Source organism: Tachyglossus aculeatus, chromosome 11 (assembly GCF_015852505.1).
Source record: "Tachyglossus aculeatus isolate mTacAcu1 chromosome 11, mTacAcu1.pri, whole genome shotgun sequence".
In the NCBI taxonomy this organism is placed as follows: Eukaryota; Metazoa; Chordata; class Mammalia; order Monotremata; family Tachyglossidae; genus Tachyglossus; species Tachyglossus aculeatus.
This window is the reverse complement of record NC_052076.1, coordinates 41,386,807-41,401,127: the sequence shown is the minus strand read 5'-3', so window position 1 is coordinate 41,401,127 and position 14,321 is coordinate 41,386,807. Positions and strand designations below refer to the sequence as shown.

General features: G+C 46.2%; 1 protein-coding gene across 2 annotated transcripts in view; it reads right to left on the bottom strand.

Moving 5' to 3' along the window:
- Nucleotides 1-5,629: 5,629 nt before the first annotated feature.
- KLHL36 (kelch like family member 36) overlaps nucleotides 5,630-14,321 on the bottom strand; it is a 39,165-nt gene continuing 30,473 nt past the window's right edge. For both annotated transcript variants that reach the window (XM_038754784.1, XM_038754785.1), the window contains exons 3-5: nucleotides 10,973-12,046; nucleotides 9,734-9,891; nucleotides 5,630-6,498 (exon numbers count right to left, since the gene is read on the bottom strand). In XM_038754784.1, coding sequence (XP_038610712.1) covers nucleotides 5,943-6,498; nucleotides 9,734-9,891; nucleotides 10,973-12,046 — 1,788 coding nt within the window. In that variant the 3' untranslated portion in view covers nucleotides 5,630-5,942. The remainder of the gene's footprint in view (nucleotides 6,499-9,733; nucleotides 9,892-10,972; nucleotides 12,047-14,321) is intronic.

The following is a 14,321-nucleotide window of genomic DNA, read 5'->3' as shown; positions in this document are numbered from 1 at the left end:
TGGGCCTTGCTGTTGGTTCAGTGGAACGATCAGGAGATCTGGGTTCTAGTTCTAGGTCTACAAGTAGGGGAAGGGCCTCATGGGCCAGGCCATCAATGGTGATGATTTCTGCCTGAAGAACGATTCAGGGTGTTCCGGGAAATGGACAGACCCTGCAGGAACATTGTAAAAAATCAGGCTAACATGGGCAGCAAAGATGCAGCAGTTTCCAAGGCAAACCGCCTCCCGGGGAATGGCATTAGGATAACATCGGCACTATGCTGCAGTCACTTCGGCCATGGGAGGGTCCTGTGTGTAAAAAATCCTCTCATGCACTTCACAGTGTGCGGCCCTCGGGCCTGCCTACTTTCTTGTTGCACTCTGTGTCCCTGGGGGAACAGAATCGAATAGGATGAGGAAGTGAATTGTACTTTCCAAGCTCTTACCACAGTGCTCTGCACACAGTAAGCGCATTGTGCAATTGGCTTTTAAAATTAAATCCCCTCACCTCCACTACTCTAAACAGATCATCTCGTTTCAGGTAATGAGGGAATTTAGGATTCTTTTGTTTAAAGCGACACATTGAAAACGGCAATTAAGAAGATTGATTTTCATAACCACGTCAGCCTAGGATGCAACTTTAAAATAAATCGTGTTCTCACTGCCAGATTCTTCATGGGTAATAAAAGACACATAAATGCTTTATGACCGTAAGTTTACAAATTAAAAAAGCAATAGTATAAATCCAAGCACAAGACTTCAGACATATAAGTAATCAGCGTAATCCAAATGCCAAAATAAGCTAATGGCTTTGAGGAGAAGCTGCCGAAACAATCTTCTAAAAAAAGGATTGACCTCAATAGAAACAGATTATTGTTTTCATTGTTAGCATGAATGGCAAGAAAACTTTTAAGTTTGAGAGTAAAAAATGTATTTTAATGGAACAACACTGAAAGGTTTAGAATACATCTTCTGTGTTTAATTTTAACACAGGGCATCAAATCGCTGAGGTCTTCACGAGATGCTGCTTTACAGAGTCAAATATATCTTCAAAATCTAAGCAGGTAAGTCCGTCTGATCCTAACAGTTACTTTCACATTATTGAGGCAAATCAGAAGTTTTTAAAAAAGAATAGGACATGTCTAGTTGAAGAAAAAGGTACAGAGAAGCAACATGGACTAGTGGATAGAATACGGGCTGAGGAGTCAGAAGGACCTGGTTCTAATCCAGCTCTGCCCCTTGTCTGCTGTGTGACCATGGGCATATCACTTCACTTCTCTGCGCCTCCGCTCCCTCATCTGGAAAATGGTGATTGAGACTGTGAGCCCCATGTGGAACGGGGACTGTGTCCAACCCAATTTGCTTGTGCCAACCCCAGTGTTTCGTACAGTGCCTGGCACATAGTGAGCTTAATTATTATTATTATTAGAATCCTGAATTTTTTAAAAAAGGCCAAGAGAATTAAAAAAATCAGGGCTCCCAGTAGTTGCTCAGCAGATCACTGATGGCAATAACAAAGCACAGCTATAATAATAATAATAATGGTGGTATTTGTTAAGCACTTACTATGCGCGAAGCACTGTTCCAAGTGCTGGGGGGGGATACAAGGTGATTAGGTTGTCCCAAGAGGGGCTCACAGTCTTAATCCCCATTTTACAGATGAGGTAACTGAGGCACAGAGAAGTTAAGTAACTTGCCCAAGGTCACACAGCAGACAAGTGGCGGAGCCGGGATTAGAACCCATGACCTCTGGCTCCCAAGCCCGTGCTCTTTCCACTGAGCCATGCTGCTTCTCTACCTTTAGACTGATTTGCCAATGAAGGAGCCTATACTAGTCCTATTTACAGCTCTACCTGATGGGCATCTTGAAGAAAGGCCACATCACCTCAAAACTGGCTCAACACTGAGCCACAAACTAGAAGATCCTGACCCGGCAAACGGGCCACAATTTCAGGTGGCTAACTTGGGGTGTAAGACCTTGCCGTGGCCAGTAGAGACGAGATATTAGCGAAATGTGTTACCAAAAGTTTAAGAAATTTCAGAAATTCTGAATGCTGATGGGCAATGGATGGTTTGCTCACGACCTGGAATTTTCGCCACTACCTCCTGAATGTGGCACTATGGAAATTTCCCACCTAAATGGACTCTTGCTGGTGTTCCATCATTACAATCTTTACAAAAAAAAAATCCACCACCACTATTCATGGATATTTGAAATCTGTAATGCAAGTCACTTGGCCAATGCCTATAATGGATTCACGGCCATCACTGGGCCACTGTATTCTGAAAACGTAGTCAGTCTAGTGCATAAAAAAACCACATTTTTTATGACGTCTAAAATGGGCTAGTGCTGCCTTTTGCTATGGAGTCCTGAGGAAGAGCGTGAATTCACAAAACTTCTGAACTCCCATTAAACGAACCTGCTTCAGCCTTCGTGGCTAGCATATGGATTTTGACTCTGTTGTGGGCAGGGAACATGTCTACCAACTCTGTTACACGGTACTTTCTCAAGTGCTCGGTCCAGGTGCTCAGCACACAGTAAGCACTAAATAAATACGATTGATTGATCATATATAGGTCAATAGATGGATGATATTCTACCATTCACAGCTGATTTCATATGTGTATAGTCAGGTTCGTGAACAACCCATAGAAGAGTCAATGTTTTGGTTTAGGATTTGCAATGGGCTATAGCTTATCGCCAATTTTAAGAGGTTTACGGCCATTTTAGGTTTGGGGATCATAGAGTTATGGCCCAATCAAAATAGCAGCTAAAATACTCTGCGTCTGTTCCAGTGATGGGGAAGTCCTTCTGGATGGATATTGTTTTTGGAGCAGTGAGGCAGCTGAAGGTGTCTCACAACAAAAACCTTTCACACTGATTTAAACTACCTAAACAAATCACTGGTCCTTGTGAAGATGAACTTTAAAAGCTGTATGTTGACCCTCTAAATGTTAGTCAAATTTTGTTTTTATTCCATAACATACTACTCATTCTAAATATGTTAACTCAGAAAATTGCCCATAATTGTAAGTGAAATTCTTCTTTGAGTTTATAGATTAAGTAACTGAACCTTCTTGAAGTACTGGGTTATTTTTCATCAATCTGCAAGGAATTAGTCTCTGCTGTAGAGTTACTTGGTTAAGAATAAGATACATGTGCAGCAAATACTATATAATCTTCAAAAACCTTTGGACATTTGAAGAGGGAGGCATAGTATATTTGATTCACCTTCACGGTATATAATTCCATTGTAAATAAGACCGAGTACTTGCTTAAAAATGAAAAAGCGACATACCCTCAGTCCAAGCAGTTGCTTTAGACTCCGTACCATTCTGATGATGGGGTCTTCATCGTAAACATTTTAGAAAGACCCACCACAAACTGTTATATAAAAGTCAGAGACACGTAGAAAATCCAAGAAATTTCAGTTATGGCTAAAATGCCATCCTTAATACGCTCAGCAAGTGAGTGGACACTGGAGGACACTTCTAGTACCTTCAGCAATATCAAAATCACCAGAAGTGAAATTGAGTCTATCATGAATAGGGCAACAGCTTCCACTTATTTTCAAGCTACCCAAAACCTTTAAGATAGCTTAAATTTATGGTCTTCCCTCTCCATATCCTTTGATCCCAATTAAACTGTTGTGAAATTCACAGGCTATCCAAGAATAGAATTCCTGGCTTGACTAGGAGGTGAAACAGGAATCCTAGGCCACAAGGAGGGTAAGAATTTTTAGGGCTTCACTGGATTAACCAGATTTCTAGTGGCAGTACGAATATTCATTGAGCACCTACTTGGTACTGTATTTGAGAAGATCAAAATAAAGTAGTGGCAAGTAGCAGTGGCTGCGAGAAGCAGCGTGGCTCGGTGGAAAGAGCACACACAGGCTTTGGAGTCAGAGGTCATGGGTTCAAATCCCTACTCTGCCAATTGTCAGCTGTGTGACTTCGGGCAAGTCACTTAACTGCTCTGTGCCTCAGTTCCCTCATCTGTAAAATGAGGGATTAAGACTGTGAGCCCCCCATGGAACAACCTGATCACCTTGTAACCTCCCCAGCGCTTAGAACAGTGCTTTGCACATAATAAGCGCTTAATAAATGCCATTATTATTATTATTATTAAGTTTCCTACCCACAAGGAGCTTAAATACTAAGGTCTAAGTATCCTGTGAAGAAATGTTTTAAATTAGTTAAATCTGATTTAAAACATTTAAAGTTTTTCTCAACACTCTCACTGCAAAATGTTCTTGTCAATTTACAGTTGAGTCCATCAGCTTCTTAAATACTTTAATCACTGTGATGAATTATTAAAATCTCCACTGACAAACTGAATTGATATTGAATTGAGAGAAGCAGCGTGGCTCAGTGGAAAGAGCACGGGCTTTGGAGTCAGAAGTCATGGGTTCAAGTCCCGGCTCTGCCAACTGTCAGCTGTGTGACTTTGGGCAAGTCACTTCACTTCTCTGTGCCTCAGTTCCCTCATCTGTAAAATGGGGATTAAGACTGAGAGTCCCCTATGGGGCAACCTGATCACCTTATAACCTCCCCAGCGCTTAGAACAGTGCTTTGCACATAGTAAGCGCTTAATAAATGCCAACATTATTATTACTATTATTATATGTATTTTGATTTTTTTAAAAACTAAGTTTTCATTTCCCTCCACGCTGCTAAATTGGTTAGCTTTTGCTTGGATGCTTTGGATATTAAGTTTTAGAATCATTTTGGAATCCAACATGCTAAACTAATCATGATTTTGGATGCTTTGGGTATTGTTAAGTTTTAGAATGAGTTTGTGATCCAACATGCTAAACTAATCATGATTTTGGATGCCTTGGGTATTGTTAAGTTTTAGAATGATTTTGCGATCCACCATGCTAATCATGATTATGCTAACATAACGACATTTGCCGAAAAGTAGTAGTTGTATTAACTATTCATTAGCCATTGACATCATCTGGAAATGTCAGAAAGAATATTATCCAAAAAACACTTGTCATGCAGGTGTTTCACGGGGACCATTAAAGCTAAAACTGATTTTTTAAAAATACACTAAACCAGATTTCATTAGTTAGCCCAATCTTAAAGACCTTCAACTATATATTGATTCTCATTCTGAAGTTGCTTTCGTAGGCCTATAAATGAAACTCAAAGAACTTTCCAACAGCATTCCGTTTCAATACTGAGAACAAGAAAAAGGGGTTCTCTATGCCAGAATCAGCCAAATGCAGCCAACTAGCCACTGAAGGCCAGTTCAACTAACTAACGAGAGGCTCAAATCCACCATCTCCCCTTATCACTGCTAGCTGCTCCTTCCAAAATAATACAACCCTGAAATATCTCAAGTAAAAATGCAGTCTTCATCTCACCCTGGTCAGGCAACTCACTCAGAGATATCCTTTTAATGTAATAATCAAGCAAGGCCACTGGCTTAAGAAATTCAGTATTTCACTGCTACGTACCAGACTTTTGGTCATCTAATCAGCATACTAAATAATAGTAATATTAAAAGGCATTAAAAACGAAACCTCAGTGAGATGAGACTACTGAAAAAAGTTACCATGTGAGTTTTGTAGTCTGAATAGTTCCACTACAGGCCTCTGTGCTGGGAGAGAAACCGACGTTATAAAATACAGACACCCCCGACCTCTGTCTCCTATTTACTTGTTAACTAAGTTAAAGATATTCAGCAGTCTGTGTAATATTTACCCGGTGGCACTGTCAGGCACCAGCTATGTAATAAACTGTAGCGAAATGTACAACAGGATTACCGAATATTCATCTCCACCTCACCGAGTTAAAATAGCACTTTCCTTGCCAGGATCCCCAAGAATACATGCACAGCACACTTCCTTAAGTTTCACAAATTCCCACTGTTTTCCTTTCATTTTTTTTTAAACCAAGAAATATTAAAAAGCTGTTGCTTTATCCCTCCCCGAGACGGGGCTATCCCCACCGAGTCATCGGCCTCGGTCCTGATGCTTCTTTGTTTTAATCTTTTTCTTTTTCTCTTCAGGCCTGGGCTTCAACGCACAAACGCACGCGGACACTCCCGCGATAGCCTTGGGAAGGTCCGTCCCCCTGCACCACTTATTCTTCTCCGGGTCGTAAATCTGCACCGTTTTGGAGAAGGTCGTGTTTTCCCAGCTGTACCCCCCCAGGATATAAATCTTCCCTTCCCAGACTGCTACACCAGACTCGCTGTTGGCCTGCAACAAGGGCGCACATCTGGTCCACTGATTGCACTGAGGGCTGTAGGACTCCACGCTCAGAATGTCAAAGCGCTCCATGGATTCGATGTTATCGTCACTGCCGCCGATGGAGTAGATGCTGTCCCCCCAGCTGCACATACTATGCCATCCCCGGGCAGTAATCATGGGTCTCTTTTCTTCCCAAACGTCCTTGCGGTGGTCATAGCAGAGGAGGTTTTTCCTGTAAGGACCGATCTGATAATCGTGTCCTCCCGATATATAGATGCATTCCTTGTAGACAGTGCCAGCGTGACCATAAGTAAATCTAGAAAGGAAAACAAAAAACAAACAACAGAGATGCTTAGGCAGCAAAACAAGGAACATCTCTGAAAGCAACCATCAGATTTGGTACTCTACCAAGCACCTAGTAATAATAATAATAATGGTGTTTGTTAAGCGCTTACTCTACCAAGCACCTAGTAATAATAATAATAATAATAATAATAATAATAATGGTATTTGTTAAGCGCTTACTGTGTGTCAAGTGCTCTGCAAAGTAAGCATTCAGTAAATACTACTCATTGTCTGTATCTCAGTTTACAGGCAGCTCTGCATACAATAGGTGGCCAAATACTATTGCTTGCCTTAAATACAAACAATGTCACGCTGTTCATTAATTAAAATAATGAAGTTAATGCTCATTGAGATGAACACCTCAGTAAAAAACTTCTCATTTTTACAAACATCTTAAACAGAGGCAGTTCCAATAAAACACTTTCTGATTTTCAGCAGCGCTAAGTTCCTCTCCATTAAAGAGTTTAACTTGGGCGAACTCATTTATCAGGATCTTATGGTCTTCTTTCATCTCCCCATTTACAGAAGAGAAAGCTATCAGGACAATGAACACATCTCAGTTTATTCTCACTAACTGACGTGCAATTACTCTGGGACACAGAGATGCTTTTGGACTCCAGGGGTCCACTTGGTTCAGAGAAGGGGGAGAGCTAGACTATGAGCCTGTTGTGGGCAGGGATTGTCTCTCTCTGTTGCTGAATCAATCAATCAATCGTATTTATTGAGCGTTGTGTGCAGAGCACTGTACTAAGCGCTTGGGAAGTACAAGTTGGCAACATGTAGAGACAGTCCCTACCCAACAGTGGACTCACAGTCTAGAAGGGGGAGACAGAGAACAAAACCAAACATATTAACAAAATAAAATAAATAGAATAGATATGTACGAGTAAAATAAATAAATAAAGAGTAATAAATATGTACAAAAATATATACATATATACAGGTGCTGTGGGGAAGGGAAGGAGGTAAGACGGGGGGATGGAGAGGGGGATGAGGGGGAGAGGAAGGAGGGGGCTCAGTCTGGGAAGGCCTCCTGGAGGAGGTGAGCTCTCAGTAGGGCCTTGAAGGGAGGAAGAGAGCTAGCTTGGCGGATGGGCAGAGGGAGGGCATTCCAGGCTGGGGGGTGACGTGGGCCGGGGGTCGACAGCGGGACGGGCGAGAACGAGGCACGGTGAGGAGATCAGCGGCAGAGGTACTTTCCAGGCGCTTAGTACAGTGCTCTGCACACAGTGAGCACTCAGTACAAATGAATGGATAAATGAATGAATGGGTCGCTTCCAGCGCTTAGAACAGTGCTTGGCACATAGTAAGCACTTAAATACCATTATTATTATTCCCCTTTAAATATTATGGTACAAGGATTTAAAAGCAATAGCCGATATGCGGGCTACCTTACATTGCCACCAGATGGCAGTATTGAAACCTAAAGTAAAACTGACCATCCTACTTTTGATAACAATAATAATAATAATGATGATAATAATGATGGCATTTATTAAGCGCTTACTATGTGCAAAGCACTGTTCTAAGCGCTGGGGAGGTTACAAGGTGATCAGGTTGTCCCACGGGGGGCTCACAGTCTTAATCCCCATTTTACAGATGAGGTCACTGAGGCCCAGAGAAGTGAAGTGACTTGCCCCAAGTCACACTGCTGACAAGTGGCGGAGCCGGGATTTGAACCCATGACCTCTGACTCCAAAGCCCGTGCTCTTTCTACTGAGCCACACTGCTTCTCTGCCAGGAGAAGCAAGGGCCCCTCATCGTCTATCTAACCCAGTGCTGAGTAGGGGCTACACGGTATTATTATTAATTGAGCCAGGCGGTCCTGTTTCTGTTAATGTGAAAAGCAGCCTTTAAAGGAAGTTTTAAGGAAACATGATACCTCAAGGCTACCACAGTCTTGAATGGTTTTATCCCAGGGCAGACCTTAAGTTTAAAAAAGTATTCTGAAGCGCCACACCTCAGGACCGCGCCAACCGTCATTCTGGATGGAACTCTTGGGGGAAGCAGCGTGGCTCAGTGGAAAGAGCCCGGGCTTTGGAGTCAGAGGTCGTGGGTTCAAATCCTGGCTCCGCCAATTGTCAGCTGTGTGACTTTGGGCAAGTCACTTAACTTCTCTGGGCCTCAGTCCCTCATCTGTAAAATGGGGATGAAGATTGTGAGCCCCCCGTGGGACAACCTGATCACCTGGTAACCTCCCCAGCGCTTAGAACAGTGCTTTGCACTTAGTAAGTGCTTAATAAATGCCATTAAAAAAAAAAAAAACAAACACAACTCTCTAGCCTCCACTTGATCATTAGAATTCTACATCACAGAATGGTTAAGCCTTTTTATGAATGATATATGTCTCCCAAGCCGCCTGACTAGGGTAGTCTTTTGCCTTTCTCTAGGAAAGTAAACAAGCAGGTACGCATAAAGCAGAGAAGCACCTACACGTACCAGGAAAGGCTTTCTGGTAAGAAATTTTGAAGTTTCAATTGCCAGAGGTGTGCCCAGCTAGCTGTGCTAAAGACGTGAACAAAATACTATGCTGTAATAAAGTGCATTCTTGAGGGAAGGTAGGAGAAGCAGGAGACTGCTTGCCAGCACCTTTGCCACGTAGGGATTTGGAAAGAATGGCGGCATACGACTGCTCTGCCTAATCATCCCTCAGATATTATTTTTTGAACGCTATTTGTTAAGCACTTATGACGTGCCAGGCACTGCACTAAGCACTGGGTTAGATACAAGCTAATCAGGTTGGACACAGTCCATTTCCCACGTGGGACTCACTGGTCCTAATCCCCATTTTATAGATGAGGTAATAGAGGCACAGAGAAGTCGAGTGACTTGCCCAAGGTCACACAGCAGGCAAGTGGTGGAGCCAGGATTAGAATCCAGGTCCTCTGTCTCCCTGCTCTTGCCTCACTGCTTCTCTATTACCCTACCAGCGCTTAGAACAGTGCTTTGCACATAGTAAGTGCTTAATAAGTGCCATCATTATTATTATTAGTGCAAAATCATTTTTCCACCTGTCAAAGACGTTCAGATCAACACATCTCCGAAGATCAAGAAGTCAGGGAAAAATAATTTAATGATGACATGATGATTTTGAGTGTGATTTTTTTCTCTGCAGGAAGCCTCAAGATTTTCCCTAGATGAAACAGCCCCGAATTATCCCAGTTAAACTTCCACTCACAAACCCCCACCCGCTGCTACATCATCACCTTGGCAAGCCTGCTACATAGGACCAGGAATCACTTATAGGGCTGTAGGTCTCCACCGAAGAAAGCGCTCCATTCTCATTCCTTCCGCCGATAGCGACCAGCTTGTCTACAATGGACGCAAGGTAGAAATCCACTCTGTGCTGATTCATGGAGGCCACCTGCAGAGACAAGGCAGTGACTTACCAGTGGCTCAAAAAAAAAAAAAAAAAGCCAAACTGTTCAAAATTCAGCCCAGTTTTCCCCCCACAAGAAGAGGCACATTCCCCCCAACGATTAGTCAAAGGATACTCTGGGCCATTATTATTATCATGGTATTTGTTAAGCATTTATGTGCCAGACACTGTACCAAACGCTGGGATGGATACAACAGGTGGGAAATCAATCAATCGTATTTATTGAGCACTTACTGTGTGCAGAGCACTGTACTAAGAGCTTGGGAAGTACAAGTTGGCAACATATAGAGACAGTCCCTACCCAACAGTGGGCTCACAGTCTAAAGTGTGGGGGGGGGGGGGAGCAGTGTGGCTCAGGGGAAAGAGCCTGGGCTTTGGAGTCAGAGGTCATGGGTTCAAATCCCGGCTCCGCCAATTGTCAGCTGTGTGACTTGGGGCAAGTCACTTTACTTCTCTGTGCCTCAGTTACTTCATCTGTAAAATGGGGATTAAGACTGTGAGCCCCCTGTGGGACAACCTGATCACCTTGTAAGCTCCCCAGCGCTTCGAACAGTGCTTTGCACATAGTAAGCGCTTAATAAATGCCATTTTTATTATTATTATTATACAAGCAAATCGGGCTGGACACAGTCCCAGTCAATCAATCAATGGTATTTATTGAGCGCTTACTGTGTGCAGAGCACTGGACTAAGCACTTGGGAAGTACAAGTTGGCAACCTATAGAGACGGTCCCTACCCAACAGTGGGCTCACAGTCTCAATCCCCATTTTACAGAGGAGGGCACTGAGGCACGGAGAGTGAAGTGACTTGCCCAAGGTCACACAGCAGACGAGTGGCGGAGTCGGGATTAGAACGCACGACCTTCCTACTCCCAGGCCTGTGCTCTATCCACTAGGCCACGCTGCTCCTCGTGGACGTTCGCCTTTAACAGGTACTGTAATCAGTTACTACGGAGAGATTATCTCTCAGATCAAAGTGGGAAAAAAACAATCACTTGGGCCAAAACAACGTCCGGGAGAGCCCTTGAAAACAGGCCGGGAAAGGATCGATCCATCAGGAGCCTCACCTTTATCCACTGGGTACAGCGGGGATCGTACCTATAGAGGATATCCGACGCCGCGTCCCCTCCATTGTCTCTCGAGAAGCTGCCACCAGCCACGAAGATGAAGCCCCCGAGCACGGCGACGCAGTGGTGGCTCCGCCGGGCTGGGAGGGGCGTTTCCGTGACCCACTGGGCCCCCTGGGTGTCCAGAAAGCAGGTGTCGTCGCTGAGCTCCAGGGCCCGCTCCGAGATCTCCCCTCCCACGAACAGGAGCCGCTCCTCGTCCGTGCGGAGCGCGGTCCGCCTGCTCTGCAGCACGGGCTGGGCGGCGACGGCGGCGTGGTAGCTCAGCGCCTCCTCGATGAGCCCCTCGCAGTCCGCCTCCCCGGGGAGCAGGGAGCAGACGGCCGGCTTGACCCGGAGGAGGAGGTCGCCCCTGGGAATCAGCGGGAAGCGGATGTTCCCCAGGACCCGGGAGGCGTCCGCCTCCCTCTCGGGGCGCTGGGTCAGCCACTGCAAGGCGGCCTGCAGCAGGTCGTGCTCGCACTCCTGCTGCACGCGGCTGCTGCCGAGGTACTGGCACAGCTTCTGGACCGAGAGGCTCTGCAGGAAGTCCGGGCTGAAGGAGAGCGTGCCGAAGCGGCGCAGGACGAAGCGGTCGATGAAGGAGTCCAGCCGCTTCAGGCTGTAAATGGAGGCCAGCTCCTGGAGGTAGAGGTAGTTCTCCTCGCTCACCTCGTTCTCCAGGTACTCGCAGCAGAAGTCGACCGCCTTCCAGAGCTGCAGCAGGTGGGCGGTCTCCAAGACGTAGTCGATGTTGCCGCCGTCCAGGGGGAGCTCGCCGCCGTACAGGAAGTCCACCGCGGCCTTGAGGCCGACGTACGAGGTCCCGATCAGCTCCACCTCCTCCTGGTGGGCCTCGCGCATGCCGATGGTGAACATCGAGTTGAAATAGTCGCTGCACACGGCCAGCAGGTTGCGGTGGGCGGGGACCCGCTGCTCGTCGGCGACCAGGACCACGTCGCAGAAGAGGCCCCGGTGCCTCTGCTCGTTCAGCCTCTGCAGGACGGTGCCGGGGTGGTCGGCCCATCTGTACACCTGAAGAAGAAGAATTACGGCATTCGTTCGGAACAATAATCATCATCACGGTATTTCATTCATTCATTCATTCAATCGTACTTATTGAGCGCTTACTGCGTGCAGAGCACTGGACTAAGTGCTTGGGAAGTACAAGTTGGCAACATATAGAGACTGTCCCGACCCAACAGCGGGCTCACAGTCTAGAAGGGGGAGACAGACAACAGAACATATTAACAAAATAAAATAAATAGAATAGATGTGTACAAATAAAATAGAGTGTTAAACACGTACAAACATATATACATATATACAGGTGCTGGGGGGAGGGGAAGGAGGTAAGGTGGGGGGGTGGGGAAGGGGAGGAAGGAGGGGGCTCGGTGTCGGAAGGCCTCCTGGAGGAGGTGAGATCTCAGTAGGGCTTTGAAGGGAGGAAGAGCGCTAGCTTGGCGGATGGGCAGAGGGAGGGCATTCCAGGCCGGGGGAGGACGTGGGCCGGGGGTCGACGGCGGGACAGGCGAGAACGAGGCCCGGTGAGGAGATTAGCGGCAGAGGAGCGGAGGGCGCGGGCTGGGCTGGAGAAGGAGAGAAGGGAGGTGAGGTAGGAGGGGGCCAGGGGATGGACAGCCTTGAAGCCCAGGGTGGGGAGTTTTTGCCTGATGCATAGGTTGACTGGTAGCCACTGGAGATTATTTGCTAAGCACTTACTTTGTGCCAGGCGTGTGTATTAAAGGCTGGAGTGGACACAAGCAAATCGGGTTGGACACAGTCCCTGTCCCGCGTGGGGCTCACAGTCTCAATCTCCATGTAGGCACGGAGAAGTAAATTGACTTGCCCAAGGTCACACAGCGGAGAAGTGGCGGAGCTGGGATTCAAACCCATGACCTTCTGATTCCCAGGCCCGTCCCCTTTCCACTATGCTATACTGCTTCTCACAAGCTCTTTTTAGACTGTAAGCCCACTGTTGGGTAGGGACTGCCTCTAGATGTTGCCAACGTGTACTTCCCAAGCTCTTAGTACAGTGCTCTGCACATAGTAAGCGCTCAATAAATACGATTGATGATGAAGCTCCCATCAGCAGCTCCTCCCACAGGAGCTGAAGACCCTCTGACCCTTTCTAGTCTCTTATCGGATACGGATTCTAACGTCACTGGGCCTGCTGTCTCCCCTCCCAGACCGTGAGCCCGTTGTCGGGTAGGGATTGTCTCTATCTGTTGCCAGATTGTACTTTCCAAGCGCTTAGTACAGTGCTCTGCACATAGTAAGTGCTCAATAAATACAGTTGAATGAATGAATGAGGTCCAGGAGAAAGAGCATCACTCTGGGACTCAGGAGACCTGAGCTGTAGTCCCAGCTGGGGCTAGGCTATCGGCGATGAAGGTTTCTGACCGAAGGACCACTTAGGATGTTCCACAAAAGGGAACACAGCTAGACATCATGGGTGGTTGGGACTGCTGTGGCAACTGAGGCAACCGCAAATGCCGGCACGACGGAATGGCGTCGGCCTAAGCGTTACTATGTGCCAGGCACTATACTAAGCACTGGGGTAGATACAAGCTAATCAGGTTGGACACAGTCCATGTCCCACATGGGGCTCACAGTCTGAATCCCTATTTTACAAATGATGCAACTGAGGCACAGAGAAGCTAAGTGACTTGCCTAAAGTCACACAGCAGACAAGTGGCAGAAGCGGGATTAAAACCCATGTCCTTCTGTCTCCCAGGTCTGTAATTTATCCACTAGGCCACGTTGCTTCCTAAACTCTCTGGTATATGCTTCCCCAGCCCTGTCCTCCGCCCTGGGGCAGACACAAGGTAATAATAATAATAATGGTATTTATTAAGCGCTTACTATGGGCAAAGCACTGTTCTAAGCACTGGGGAGTTTACCAGGTGATCAGGTTGTCCCACGGGGGGCTCACAGTCTTAATCCCCATTTTACAGATGAGGGAACTGAGGCCCAGAGAAGTTAAGTGACTTGCCCAAAGCCACACAGCTGACAAGTGGTGGAGCCGGGATTTGAACCCATGACCTCTGACTCCAAAGCCCGGGCTCTTTCCACTGAGCCACGCTGCTTCCCCTAATTACAGGTAATTAGGTCAGACACGGTCGCTGTCCCACAAGGGGTTTATTCATTCATTCAACCGTATTTATTGAGCGCTTACTGTGTGCAAAGCACTGTACTAAGTGCTTGGGAGAGGACAACAACAAATAGACACGTTCCTGCCCACAATGAGCTCACAGTCTAGAGGGGGAGACAGACATTAATATAAATAAATGCTTACAGATTAAGTAGG